Raw genomic sequence first — 15,494 nt, 5'->3', positions numbered from 1 at the left:
TATTTATCTCTGTACACACAGTGCCCTATGAATATTAAATCTAATCATGTTATTTGAGAACTATACCTTGTAGATTCATTAATACTTCATAGTTACGTCTTTGCCTTACATAAAGGCAGTTGGCAAAAAGTTATTTGATTTTGTTCTAGCCAGAATGCAAGTCTCAATTTTTTATAATTGAATGTAATCATGTTACTGTATTTATGTCCAGCTGCTCAGTTACTTTGGTTTATCCCATTTAAACCACTAACCAACTAAAACCAGGCTTATGAACAATCTGTTTTTGGTGAAATTTCTCAAATGTCAGCAGGAGACTGTAAGCATGCAGTTGTTTCCAGTTTCCCAGTGCTAGTTTTCCCTTTCTTCCAAGGAAGGTTAAGACTGAGATAGTACTTGTATTAGTGCAAAATAAAGGCATTCCTTTTACATATTTGGCCAGCCACACTATCTTGTGCAGGGGGATAGCTCAAGCTTTGGTGACGGATGTTTTGTTGTCGTTGTTTCCAGCAGCTGACTTAGATCCTTATAAAGTTCCTTTGCCAGAACTCCTCGGAAAGTGAGCAGGAAGTTAAAATCAATGCCTCCACCTTCTTAACTGCTGAATGCTGGTGGGGCAGTGAAGGTAGGCTTACCCAAATCATCTATTTTACTAGTTTCCTCCACTTTTCTTGCTATAGATAGCTCTTTGTTTTACTACTTCCACCAAGTCACCCGTGAGAGAGAACAAGAGAAAGTTCCTTTTCTTCCATTCCTGTTGTAGGAAAAAAAAATAATCCGATCATGTAATTGAGGAAAATGATCAAGGTCTATTAAAGCAGAAGAATTTCTGCCTGTATAAGGACTAGAGGATTAGGCTTTAACGTACATGCTCTCCAAATTCTCCCTTCTCTGTTTATCATATAATTATGACTTCAACTTCTCCTCCCTCAAATGAAGGCGTATCAAACTGCCATACATCATCCTAGAATAGACTTTTACTATGCAGGATAGCTAACCTTTGTTCTCAATGACAGCACTTTAAAGATTTTCTCAACTTGCAACTTCTTGAACTTCTTGTTCATGATGCATGATGCTGGAGCTGCCTCCTTTCAAGCTCATCTCTCCTGCACTGGAATCCATGCAGTTCTTGCTATGGACCTAAGTAACAAGAATATGGCCCTGATGCTATGAAAGCACTGCCAAACCTTCCACTGATCTCAAGAGACAGAGCTACCTTTACAGTCTCTTTAATGTTTCTGGATATTGATAACTTTTATGGTGGAAGCATTAAAAGTAAATACTGGGGCACTGGAAGTACCTGCCTCTGGACATCTCTCTTTAAATTCCTATGTGGTTTCAGCCTAAGGATCCCAAAATGCAGTTGTAAAAAATTTATTGAAACTTCTGAAAGCATCAATGTTAGTCTCTATCCCTGCAAAAAATCTGTAAACCTCATTTGAATATTTTTGTCTTGTGCTGTTTGTTATATGAATCATAATATCTGTCTTGCATTACAAATAAGAAATAGAGAACATATTTGTGTCCTAATTTTGGTAGTAATCCTCTCTTTTTAATATATCTAAGTACAAGAGTAATAATTATAATTTTAAAAAGCCCATTCTTCACAGCTTAGGGGCTTAAACTTTTATATTCTTCCTTTATTCTGAATGTATCCCTCAGGAAACAACTCTCTGTAATAATCACCTTGCCTACACTTCTTCAGTCACACATTACATTCTCTCTCCCACTTTCTTTCAGGTTAATATTAGTGTTTGTCAGCAGCAGACTCTTTTTTCAAGACTCTGAGTCATTACAGTAACAGTTATGTTCTCAATAGAGAGTTCAGGGTAGGAAAAAACCTCAGCCCAATGCCTACATGTATCTGACTGTTAGAGAACCAGAAGGCTACTCACTCCTTTCTCACTCCTTTTAAATGCCAAGTGTTCAATTACATTCCTCTTGAGATTTGGGAGTGTTTTCTGTTGGCTTTCTTTTTTTAATTTGGGAAAAAGTCAAATGTGATGTAGTAGGTTACTAAAGCTCACGATGAGGAATTTTGGCTTCAGATTTTTCCTAAGTGTAGCAGGTTTTTTCCAAGTATTTTTTCAGCAGAGTTCTACTGGTTGGTATTATGGTCTAGCTCACAAAGCATTCAGTCTCTGTTTAGTCCTATAGATACCTGTGTATGTTACAAAATCACTTCACCTGTTATCCTAAACAGGGATCTATGCTGATAAGATGTCCAGTCAATAGCAGACGTTTTGCAAGTTTGGCTTCAGCCTTGACAGAGCCCAGGAAAAACAGAGCTAGAGAGTACAGTTTCTGGTTCTGGCTACTGCTGCCCTTCCCTGTCCTGTCCCCTGAGATGCTCTGCTGTTCTTTGGAAAGCAAGTCAGAGCACACACCTCAATGGACTGTGCTTTAGCACAAGAGCTGTGCAGAGCTTTCCCACTGAGCCTCAGGGATATATGAAGCCTGATCTGGGGATCATACTTAAAACAGATCTGTTTCACCTGCACATTACTCTAGACATGTAGGCTTTTCAACCAAACTGTATGTACTGGATTTCTGTTTCTGAGGGTTGAGCTCTTTCTAGACTGTGGGTCAAATCTGAGCCCACACTTCCATCCCAGAGATTTTCTAATCAGGCAGGCAAGGATTTCCCTCATGGTGATGAATGCTACAGAAGCATATAAATATATAGGCACTGTTACCTTTCTTGTTGCTAAGTGCTCCCTAGTCTGAAAGAGCGCTTAGCAGTTGTCAGAAATGCTGCACTATAATTTAAAATAAACTGTAAATCCCTGAGATGGATGAAAGTATCAAGATGGATGATCTTGCAATGGTCAGTAGAGAGGCTGCTGGTGATTTCAATGACTTAGCTTACCAGTCATGCTTGAAGATGACAATGCATATTGAAAGGGACATAGCAAAGAGGATCAGGAGGATACATCAAAGGCTAAAGGATAGGTGCTATTAAACATTCTCCAGCCTGCAAGCCTGTAGTTTTTTCAGTTTCCTTCTGACCAAGAGATTGTATCTGGAGGAAAAACCAAAAGTATTCCATATTGCTTGCAAACAGGCAGATACAGTCCTTGGAGTGAGTGATGTTCCTGTCTTCCATTTTCCTTCGGAAGCTCTGTGCTGCCAGCCTTTCTTCTTTTTCCTGGTTTTATGTTAAAGAAAGCCAGCTGGGCTAAACAGGCAACTGGCCCGTGTTCCATAAGATAATGGATCAAATTATTATCAGAGACCAGCTTGGAGGAACAGCTACACAGCTATATAGCTATACAGCTATTGTTCAATAGTCACCATGGCAAATACAAACCCTCCGAAATGCAAAGATGGAGGTGCTAGCAACTCTCCAAAATGCAAAGAAAACAGCTTGCAGTGTTCTTGCTGATTGCTTTTGCCTTGATTTGTGTTTAGGAATGAAAATATTTGTCACATCTCTGAAAAGAGGAACAGAGTTTGGTAAACCAGATCTACCACTAAGGTGGCACAGTGAGACACCTACTCAATCCAACTATATTTAGTGGAGTGCCAGTGTAGGAAGAGCCATACCAGACTCTACTTGGAGTTCATATAGCTTCTCCTTATCTTTGATGCTGTCTGGGTGCTCTGGAAAATAATATAAGTCTTAGGAATGGGAAACCATGTAATAATCTCTTTATGAGGATTCTTACTTTCTAGCCTGCTGCAAAAAAAACCCTGTACTCTGAGGTTTTATTCATCTTCTTGGGTTTCTTCTTAAAAACAAACAAACAAACAAAAAATCCTATGCTATTTGATACAGAGTTTTCTGATACTGAAAAGAAAATCCAGTCTTTGAAAACCCACAGTTTTGAGCACCAGTAATGTTTGGTGGCAATGGATTTCACAAGGAATTTATATCTGACCTTTTGAGCAAAATATCTGCAAAAATAGGAAGACTAGGTCTGACTGGTTATTGACATTTCTCTTGATCAGTACGCCTGAGTTTAAATTTATCAAATAATCATTTTATCACTGCCTTCTTCAATTTCTTACTCACTTCCAAAGGGCTTTGAGGAACTTCTCAACGACCTGCTGTAAAAAGCAGGGTCCTGATCCTCTTGTGAGGGATGCCCATGCAACTTAATAGCATGGCCTTTCTTAGCCCTTAGTGCTTGGCTTGATCAGGATTCCAAACTATGTGCAGCTTCAGTAATGCTAAACTGGATCAACTGGAAGCCACAAAGAGATAACTGCTATATTTCAGTTTATTAGCTATTCAAGCTCACTTTTAAACTTTTAAAAGGCAAATTATAATTGAAAACATCTCGGTAGAAATATATTCTGCTTTCATGGACTATGGATATGCATGTTTAAGCTATCATGCCATGACACTGTGCTCTTTGATTTGTATTTTTACTGATGCTTTGACTGAGTAGTTTGTTGCAATGTACTGCTAAATGAAGGAAAAATCAAAAACTGCATCAGACAACCACTCTATTTCATTCTAGAAAATAGCTGGCAATTATAATTACTCACCATGTTTCTGGCTCAGAATAAAAGTGGCATTGCACAAAAAAACCACACTGAACATTCATCGTGATTAGAAAATGCTCCATACCTTGGAGTGCAGTGGAGACATAAGAATAATTTTAAATGCAAATTAAATTGTGGGGGTAGCAAAGAGAACAGATAAAAGACAGTAAAACAAAGCCTTTCACTTTCCTCAAATTAGCAGGCTAATGTAGTATAAAAAAAAAGCAGTTCTACTCAGATCTGTGCTAAGAGCTTTCATTTCATCATAATATAAAACAGCAGATCCGTCACCTTTCTCTATTCAGTACTCTTGATTTCGAGGTTGAAGTGAAAATTAGAAGCTGTTCTTTCTGGCTCACAGACTGGGTTGCATTTGCTTAGTCTTATTCCATGACAGTAGGATGGAAAGAGGTCAGTAACACTGGTAAGTACTTCTGCATCTGATTTTATTTATTTATTTCTTAAATCTTTCAGTGCTTTGGCTTTTTGTCAATGTGCATTTCCTAAAAAAAAAGCTACAATGTGTATTTTGTAAAAGGCTGTATCTTACACAGAAAAGCAACGATTCCTTGCGAATGCTTATATCGGATGTTAGAGCTCCTTCAAGTATGAATGAATTGCTTAAAGTAGGAATTCTGTAATAGGAAAGGTTTCTTAATATTCTATATATTTCATAGGATCACTGGAACATTTTGTGTGTTGCTTTTTCTGTCTGCCTTGTCCAACAAGCAGTACCAGATAAGAAATTAATCTCTTCTCAAGATGTTATTTGCATTATATTCATAGCAAAACAATCTCATTATCCTTATGGTAAATGATGGAGTAAGCACATATTTTACTTAGTGAAAGCAAATTATTAGATAAAACACAATGTTATGTTTAAATTTAACCATTATGAAACATTAAAAATACCTCAGAATATGATATGCAGCAAGGAAGATTGATGTGTAAAACAAATTCTTAAGTAAACTTGATATAGATTTTTTTTTTTTCCTTGAGAAAGTTTTTATCAAATCAAAACCAGGGGCTTAATTTTTTAGTACGAAGGGCGAGGGGGAGTGGGGGAGATGAACGTAGTGTCACCTCCTGTTGCTAAGTAACAACATCTCCTGGCCATTTTTATCTGATAAAGGAAGTCCAGTTGACGTTATGCATTATTCATCAGAGTTCCAATCAAACAATCAAAATTGTTTGCTTACACTGAGGACATTTAGTAAGATCAAAGAAACCCTCCTTGAAACTACTGGAGCTTACACCACTGCCAGATAGCCCTTGATACTCTGCAGTAAGTATCATTTCTGGTTTGGGAGTGCTACAGTAAAGTGAATTGCTGTGGAATGTAAAAGTTTTCTCATCAGGACAGACTTCTGAATTTTTAAAGGACTGCACGTTTATTGATGAAAGGAAAAAGGTAAAGCTTGGGAAACCTGGTTTCCTGATTTTTGCACAGCAAAATTAAAGGAATTACTTGAAGCAAGAGTCAGATTACCTGCTCCAAACCTTTTTGTTGCATGGAAAAGGACTAGAGGTATTTTTGTCAATCTTTCTTAAATACACGTTCAGAGTTGTTTGCATGCTTATGATTATATGCTGTGGTGAACTGTGGTGTGGGTGAGAGAACAGGGTTTTGTGTTTTCTGCAAATCTTGTTTTTTTAATGTTTTAAGAGTATAATAAAATGCCGAAGGTAATAATGAAGCTGGAGAAGGGTCACAATATATTTTCAGGAACTCTGCTGGGCATAGGCAAGCAATTCAATGTACATCTTGGAGAGTTGTAATCTAGGATCTCGTCACATCTGAGATTCAAAAGGATGCCAAAAATATGAACTTTAGCTACAAAACAGTGCTAGGAGTAGCCTACTATTTCTTAATGAGTGCTCTTACCACATATTTTAAAACTGATGGTGGAATGTTCTGTTGCTGCTTCTGGTCAGCAGGAGGAGAGAGGGAAGGCAAAGTTCACTTCTGGTCCGTTTAGGTTGAGTGAAATATCCAGAATATTGTGTCTTCTTATCTAGTGCAGTGTTTTGGCAAGAATGCAATATTTAATGTAGTCTGTTACAGTAGTGCCTACTTGGAGACACGGGCTGGGAATCTGGCTAAAGGAGGACCCTCTCCTGAGCTTTTCTGATTTTCTTTTTAAGAGCAAATGTAACAGGCAGATGAAGTACGTGTCTAAAGAAATGGAGACTGCGACTAGAATACAGGTAATTGTACTAGGAAGGTACTAGGAATCTTGCTAATACTGCAGTAGCACTTTTCTTTTTTGTCTTTAGACACGGGTTTGAATCAAACATTCTAAAATAGAAAAGGATGCCTATGAAGTTCTATGAATAGTGACTTGAAAATACTTTGACCCTAATATGCCAGATGAAATACTTTAGTGACTGCCTACACGGTTCTTTCCACAAAGAAACCCACCAGCTTTTTTCTCTGACATCTCTGTAATCTTTTCTAGGAACCTGACTGATCATTCATACCGGAGTATTGTACACAAACACAAAGCACCTTCAAAATGGACTACTTTTTGGATGTTGAGTCTGCTCACAGACTGTTTTACAGTCAAGGAGCCCAAGGTAAGAAACTCTGGCACTGACTCAGAAAATGACTGTTTAACTGTACAGTTGAAATGTATAGGGCCAGATAGGGGCCAGTGATGGACATAAGTGTTGAGAGGGCACAGGGTAAGGCCTTCAAAATGCTTGGGCTTTAAAAGGGACTACAAGAACAGTAATAGTAGAGTTGATCTGCACTCTCAGAGGATAAGGAAGAGCTGTGAGAGCTGTTGGGTGCACTGCAGGAGCAAAAAGAGCTGCCAAGATCCAGGTTCTGGTGTTGCAGAGCCCAAATGGACAAGACAGAGGAGAAGGCAATAGCCCACAGCTTGCTGAGTGAGCCTGTGGTGCCCCTTCCCTTCCTCCTTTGTCTTCTCAGTGCTGACAGGATCGTAAGGTGATGCTATTCCGGAAGAACTAGTTTGGGAAAGCCCTGAGGCAGTCCCCCACATGGTTTGCAAACAGCAGCTCTCACGGGTCTGAGTCGTCCCCTGTGAAATGCTGGCCCCCACAAGGCAGCAGCAGGGTGAGACGGGAAGAAGGGTAACCAAGATCCACTGCTTTAATGTCGTTGAGACTTGTTCACAGCATAGATGATATTTTTGGTAAAGTCAGTTCACATTTTTCTCGCTAGCTCTATATTTGGAGAAAACTTGCAATTTCAGAGAGAAGGATTTTTTGGGTGTTTTTTTTTTTGTTCAACTTTAATCATCATATTAAATTCAAGAAAACTGTAAGAGCCAAGTAGCTCTATCAGCCATTTTTGTTTCTACATACTGCCTGTTTTTTGAAAATGAGATCCATTTTTCTTCCACTATTAATTTCATTGGTTGCTAATCAAATGCAAAGTCTGGACAACAGAGTTTGGCCTTCCCTCTGGAGGCCATTCTCCCAGAACAAGATGTAATCCACCCATGAGATGCCACCATCTAAGGGTACATGGGGAGCAGTACCACTTCTGGCCTTCAGCTCAGCTGAGGTGCTGCTGCCTAAAACATGCTGTGTTGCTTAGCTGCTGCCTCAGTTGTCGTGATACATTTTCATCTGTACTAGTTGCAGAAAGCCTTTTTTGTCACAACGCAGCTTGCTGCATTGAACAAGAGAAGTAAATACTAAGCACCACAAAATCAGGGGAAAAACAGCTGAGGGCAATGACTTATTTTGATGGGTATTTTCCTCCATCTCTAAAATCCAACAAACACCTGGGCATTGCTACAGAAGTAATTTTGAAATATGTTCTTCAACCCTCTGAGCAGAGAGGTTGAACTAGATGACCTCCTGTGATCCTTCCAACCATAACCATTCTGTGATATCTCTATGGGAACAAACCATTTCTATTCCACTGAAACTAAAATTCAGGAATATACGTCTCACTGCTTTACAAACTATAGCAAATTATCAACAGCATCCAAATGCCCTGTGCACTGCAACAACTGTGGAAGAAAGAATATGTGTTCATGCAATGGAAATCATGTGCACAAGGTGACTAGTAAGGGTTGTGCAGGTCACCTTCACTGTAACTTTTTCCAAGCAGGCAAGATTGAAAAAACATTATCTTAGCCATACTTGGAGAAATTATATTGTTAGCACGTATAGAAATGCTTGTACTGATCAGTTATTAAATCCAAAACAAGGAAAAAAATCCATTATGCAGAACTGTATTCCTTGATACAAATATCATCAACAGGGGCCTGACCTCTAGATCTGTCAAGTGGGCTTCTATCCGTTGGCCAAAACAAATAGGAACTGGCACTGAGACTTGGAGGTTTTTTTGTTCCCCTGCTTGTGAATGTTTAAAGTCACCAATTATATGCTTCCTCTGTGCACCAGAGTGTCCCAGACTCTAACTACCTCCACAGCTGGAAACATTGACAGAAAAGCCATGCTGCGCTTAGACTCTGTCCCCTCCCACTTTTCACCTTTCTCGCTGCTCTTTTTACTGCATCTCCCAGCTCCTGCCCTTTGCACCTCTTACCTCTACATGCTTGAGGGGACACCTCTTCCCCAGACTCTAGTAACCTCCCCTTTCTTCATATTTCTGTGCTAGAGGTCAGCTGCTCTCCAACAAGCTGAGTGCCAGCAGGGAAACTGCTCTGAGCACAGAAGAGACAATGCTTCTGCTTTACATTCTCAAATGCTGCAACACAGCAGCCCCCTGGCAACAGGAGAGGTGCTTGAGGAGATGAACGGATAAACAACTGCAGTGGCAATAGGATGTGAGACAAAGGGTGGCCTGTGCAGAGAGAAGTTTCAGGAGGCTTTCACTGAGCCTTTCTGAGGTGCCACAGATGGCTTCAGCAGGCTGAACAATAAGCCTCTGGAAGAATTCTAATCATCAAGCTTTTTTGCAGTAAATGCCTTTATCACTATCTCTAGTCCCAAACTTCTATATATCCCCTTCCTCTCAGCTACCTTACCCTCAGTACAGAACAAGGATCTCAAACTTATTGAGTGTGCATTCATGCTGCTTATACAGCTCTGCTAACTCCTGTTGCCCTTGTACCTTATGCCAAATTTTAAGGCTGTCTTCTAAAAAACAAGCTTCTATATGAGATAATGGCGTGATATCTCCAAACATGGGCAAAACCAACATCTTTCTTTCCTTCTCCACCTTCTGAGAAACAGGTTAACTGCATTAGCTTTAACTTTCTGAAACCACCCCCAAAACACACTGAATGTGAGACACTCATTGCAATAAATAACATAGCTCAAGTAGCTAGAATGGAACAGAATAAAAGGTCTGGAAGAAAGCACTGTCAACAGATCTGCCTAATGGGCTTGCAAGTAACTATTTCATGTTGATATAATACCATGATGCTATTAGCAAATCACACTATCAAAGAGCATGTGTATATGCATTAAAACTGCAATAAGAACTGAGTGAAAGAAGACTACACTATTCTGTGATTTAATTAGAAACAACATCAGAAAACAGTATATGTTTTATTAGTACTGCAGTTATATTATTAGTTATTGCATTACAAAGTGCTCTGTTTACAAAATGTAGAATGGGGCTTTATGACCCACTCAACTGTTCTGTGAGATTTGAAGATCTCTGCCTTTTAGTACTCCTGATCAAGAAAAAAATATTTCCAGTGTTTTCACATTAATGACATGACAATGTTACAAATCGCAGCTATAAAGCACTCATTATCATTTGTAGCCATTCCTTGTGGGTGGAAGAGAAGGGAAGGAATACGACTGATGACATCAAATTCTACTTGGCCAGGGGTCTTGTGTGATACTCTTGACCTCAACAAATAGACTGAGACAGGGCTTTATCCTCCAGCACCTAACCCACCACTTCTCTACGCCTTGCTGCCTGCACTAACACCCACACCTTGTCCCTGCTCCTGCAGAAAGATGCAAACTGCCTTTGCTGTTTTAGGGTAGGAGGAGAGAGGTGTTACTTTATGAGCTGCCACCTCTCCCATCCGCTCCTCTGCAGGAGCAGCCATCACCTCACTTCCACGGGCTGAGCACAGAGCAGAGAAATGCTTGCCCATTCAGGTCGTATCTGCTGTTCAAACAGCTGTTCCCTGTTTCCTTCAAGGAAAGTGAAGCAGGAGGGATGGAAAAGTCACAAAAGCTGGATCTGGCAGTAGGATTAGCTAGATTTAGAAAGCTTGGTAAATGAAGCCAGCTGGCTCTAGTCTTCAAACATAAGCCAGAAATATCCTAAGCTCTGCAGCCCTCCTGACTGTCTCTTCTATACTGTATGTTGGAATCTAGGAGCTGGTGGGATGTCCTTGCCAAGTGCGTAATGCCTGGTGACGCATCTGCAAATCAGATACAGGAAAGAAAGGACTGTGATCCCTTGGATCCAACCTCTTGCCCTTGGAAAGCCTGAATCTGAAATCTAAGCATGAAGCTGGACTTTCATTTTCAAAAAAGCCTTCTCCCTCTGAAGTATCTGGAAGATACTGGTTATTCTTGGTTGCAAATGTATTCGATATACAAATCTATCATGGCTTTAGCTGCAAAGGCTGAAAATATATAATGTGGCCTGGAATAGTATTTAGCTCACTTATCCCTTAGGTGACCTCAGTTAAGATGTTTCCACCTAAAAGTTCTAACTAGCTTGGAATGTATCAGAAAAAACGTCATTTTAAAAGCAGGGTTCACCTAATCTTAGACATCTTCCTTGGGTTAATATAAGTCTTGCCTCTATACTGATTATGAAAGCCTGGACAGTGAACTTAAGTGAAAGATGCTTGTGCTAATAGCATTTGTTTGCATAGAGGAATGGCGTGTCAACAGGCAAGATATGATCTAATTCAGAAAAGGGAGTAATTTCCCTGAAAATGGGTAAAGCTGTAATCAAAAGCTGTAAATGTGCAGATCCCATCTTGGCTGTAGCCTACTTTGGAGAAACATCATTGATCTTGAAGTTCTATATGAAAGTTATGCTTTCAGGCATGCAGAGAAAGACCTAACATTTGACAGAGCTGAGCAGGCAGGCACTGAGGAGCAGCAGAAGTGAGCAGCTCCATAAAGGAAAGTAAACCCAGAGTCACCAAAACAGGCAGAGGCAGCAGCCTCACCTGTGAAAGGTAAAGCATGGCAGCACATGAGCCAAGCAGGTCTGTTGGCAGTCACCAGGTTCAGTCAGGAGTCCAGACCATCAGACAAGTCCATGGATGATGAGGCAGGCATGAGACTAAGCAGGACATGAAGTCAGCAGTCTGGATGTGGATCAGTGAGGAATGTAGCCAGCCGCAGGCATAGCTGCAACCTTGCTCAGCAAATGGCCGTGATGTAAATGTAACTCAAAATCAGGGAGAAAGCAGCTTTTGAGGCTTCTTGCTCCTTTCTCAAGAAGCTCCAAAGATGGTCAGGGCCTCTTAAACCACTCTCTCCAACAGTTGTACCATGTCAAAGAGCCTGCCTTGAGCACAGCCAACTAAACTCTTCAGGGAGTGCACACAGAGCTGTTGGTACCTGGCTTTTGCCTAGGCTCCATCAGGACTAAGAACTGAGGAACCCCTCCCTCCCATGGTAGACAAGGGGGTTGAGCACCTGGACGAAATCTAAGAGAGAAGAATAATTCCTGCCCAGTACGTTGCAAGTGAAGGCTTTAGATACCACCATAAAAGGGGATTTGCCCATCACAGACAGCACATGCCACTTTTCTGTGCTGTGATCTGATGGAATGGGGGCCCAAGACTCACCTTCTCTTGGTGCCTCTGGCAACAGCACACCACAATCTGATGGCATGGGCTGCATAGTGCATTGTCAGGATGCCTCTGCTCTGCAGGAATCCACCTCTGGACCACAGTGGGACTCTCAGGTCCCTGCTGGGAGTTTGGGTTCAGCTCTCACACGACTTCTGAATCAATAAAATAGCTTCTAATTTCCTGGAGAGCCATGCATCTACTTTTCTAGTCTTATATCCTTTTGCACCAGCAGGGCACACCAACTTAAAATTAACTGTGCTAATTATTTTGAAGATTCTGCTACATTCCTTGAAGTTGCTTGCTAGACCATTTGGTAATGTGCACTGCACCTTTTAAATAATTGAAAAAACTCGTTTGAAAGTTTATCTTAAACTATGCATTGTTCCTATAAAAAAGTTACAGATACACTTATATTAGGTATGCTTTTTATATTAATCAGAGTGAATAAAAAATGGAAAGTAAAAAAATGGAAATAAAAATATAGCACATACAGCCAGGGGTAACAAACTTGTGTAGACACATAGGCCACAACTACTCAAAAGATTTCAGGAAATCATTCTTCTTGATAAGGTTTAATAAAGTACTCTCAGGTATAGTTTCAATTCTACTTTTTTCTTTTACTCTGTGTTTCCATAATATTTATTTCACTGTGCTTCTTTTTTGCTCATTTATTTTAATTCAGTAAGTGCTGATTCATTCTAGATGTTTGATTTAATCACTGCTGACTCTTCATTGCTACTTCCCTTCTGCTTTTGCATATTAAATTGGGTCCAGTATTTTATAAAAACATATTGCTGCAGAATCCCCAGATCCTAATCCAGAATTATTCCACTCTAGATGTTCCTCTATCCACCAACATCTTATGATTAATCCACCCGATATGTTAACATCTTTTCGAAGTTATGATAGCTTCCAGGTGTTTTTTATTCATGTGATATCACTAGTTCCTAGACTGACACCAATATCAGAAAAATTAGTAACATCAAATGTGCATTCTTAATACAATGTCCCCACCTTTAAATACCATTAAGTAATTGATGAACAACCTTTTCTTCATCCTTTGTAAACTTTTTAGAATCCTTTTCCCACCTCCTATTCTGGCATATCGCCAATATTAAGAATTTCAGAACAGCCTGTGCCTTTGGACACAGAGAAATAAGCAAGTTTCACCTAAAATGTAAAAAAACTGTTCGTTAGGCTTATTGTGCATACTTTTACCAAAATACCACAAACCAGCAGAAGGAATGTGTGCATAAATGTGGATATCCTTTCATATGGGTACTGTTGTTTGCAGCCCTTGGGCCTGTGGTTAAATATGATGCATCTATGTACTTTGTTTCAGATTACTGATGTCCATCAAGACAGATTTCAACAGCTTTGCTTTAGAGACATGGAACTATCCATATGCATGTGCTTCTGTGTTTATGTGGGAGATACAAGCCTATAAATCTTTCTTCATAAATGACAAATTATGTGCTCTCCACATGTTCCACTCTCTGCCTCTCCTGCCACTCCTACTCCATTTCCCAAATCTAATCCTTCACATGTTGTCCTTTCATCTTCTTTTAAATGCAACTGATAAAGTGAAGTGGCATTAAACCAGACCAAAAGATTTTTTTTTCCTGGTAAACATTCAATTGAACCCACTGCCTGTTTTTTCTTTAAGGAAGAATATTCACAGCCTAATAATGTTTCTTTAGCACAAAAGGAGTATCATGTGCTAGATGAATCAAAATGTACCCGAACTCATATTTTTAAAGCTTCCATTTAGCCAAAAATACATTTCTGCATACATTATCTACATACAGATATGTTACACCATGGTGAGCCCTCTCCACAGAAGCACGAAGGAGAACTGAGTAAGAGCTCATATGTTTCTCTAGCGAGAAAAGCAGCAAGGAAGAAGAATCCTATTCAGTCAGCAAGAGTAGGACTGCAATTAAAATATTTTCAAAGGTACTTTACAAAGTTGGTCAAAATTTGCCCTGAGAAACAAGGTTTTCCTCAGAAAAGCCTTTGAGATTTCTGATGTAACCAGCATCCCCCTTGTGGCTATTTCAGTGTTTTTTGAAGCTGTTTGTGATTCTGTGCATCAGAAACACACGCTTTCTACATCTAGACATCTACAATAAACATTCTAGCACTTCACTTGTACTAAAATAAAAAGCATTATATTTCAAAGATTTGCCATTCTGAGGTCAGGATCTACTCTGCAAATTAGGGTTTCTAGTTGAAGACCCTATTGAGTAAAAAATGACCAGGATATTTATGTCACCAGTGAGCTATTTTAATAAAGGCTGATTGGTAAAAGTGGATGGAAAAATCTAAACGAATATTCCTTGTTTTCTCCAATTAATTTTTAGGAAGATGCCATTTCACCTCTGAAATTTTTCCAATTAAATTTTTTCTAAATAACACAACTCTTGAAAAAAATCAATACATAAAGGTAGTTCTTGGCAAAAAAAAAAATTACTACTAACACTTTTATTAAAATATGTGGAAAAGTATTTTAATGGAAAAATGGAAGGCATCAAAAATTCTTTGCAAACCACCCTTCGTGTTTTCAGTAATTTTAAGCAGTATTCAAAAATTGGGACCAGCTGTAGAGCTAACTAAATATGTTTAAATTATATGTTAAAAATGCCTCTGAACTTGTTATATAAAAATTTACATATTTTACTTTCCCTTCTCCCAAAGACATACTTGTGTTGCACTTCAGTAACATACAGTATTTTGAGACAAACAAATGGGAGATTATATATAATCAGTTCTAACATGTCACATGACGTACATTACAGCATTTATAGTTTTAATGTATTTTTCCCTTCATAAGCCAACTTTTTCCCTTTCTCACAAATACCAGACAAGACATTGCCACAATGTGCCAATTGGGGTGTAAGCCTATGAGGAACAATGAAAATAGAAAGAAAGAGTTTAACAAAATGACTGATTTCTCTTCCACACACTGTTAGTAGCTCTTTAAATTGACCTTTTCAACACTGGTCTCAAATCCATTTGCAGAGTAAGCGAGTCCCTTAATGTGTACTGTAATGTCATTGCATTGCTCCAAGACCTTCAAGTGGGTACTTCCTAATTTGCCTGAAAAACTATCTCCTAAAAGTGTGTCCCAGAGACTGAGCTGGTTTGTTGAGAGCAGCTGAAGCTAGAGATACTGGTGGGTTATCTGTGATGGACCCGAGCACATTGGGCTTATATCGACAGCTTTACTAAAAAATGTATGGCGAGTCATTCTGGAAATAAAGACTGCTGTGG

General features: G+C 39.3%; 1 protein-coding gene and 1 long non-coding RNA gene across 8 annotated transcripts in view; one reads left to right on the top strand and one right to left on the bottom strand.

The window, feature by feature from the left end:
- LOC148225287 (uncharacterized) overlaps nt 1–15,494 on the bottom strand; it is a 50,600-nt gene that overhangs the window by 30,588 nt on the left and 4,518 nt on the right. The window lies entirely within an intron of this gene.
- Nucleotides 4,655–15,494, top strand: part of PHACTR1 (phosphatase and actin regulator 1) — a 297,967-nt gene continuing 287,127 nt past the window's right edge. For 2 of the 6 annotated variants that reach the window (XM_088169418.1, XM_088169392.1), the window contains exons 1-2: nt 5,615–5,773; nt 6,948–7,065. In XM_088169418.1, the coding sequence (XP_088025544.1) occupies nt 7,005–7,065 (61 nt within the window). In that variant the 5' untranslated portion in view covers nt 5,615–5,773; nt 6,948–7,004. Of the gene's footprint in view, nt 4,913–5,614; nt 5,774–6,947; nt 7,066–15,494 lie in introns of those variants that run through there. The other 4 variants (XM_088169389.1, XM_014878573.2, XM_088169414.1 and 1 more) reach the window with 4 other exon arrangements.

Source organism: Sturnus vulgaris, chromosome 1 (genome assembly GCF_052056855.1).
Source record: "Sturnus vulgaris isolate bStuVul1 chromosome 1, bStuVul1.hap1, whole genome shotgun sequence".
NCBI classification, from domain to species: Eukaryota; Metazoa; Chordata; class Aves; order Passeriformes; family Sturnidae; genus Sturnus; species Sturnus vulgaris.
Note: the sequence above shows the minus strand (reverse complement) of the source record. Positions and strands in the feature narration are given on the sequence as shown.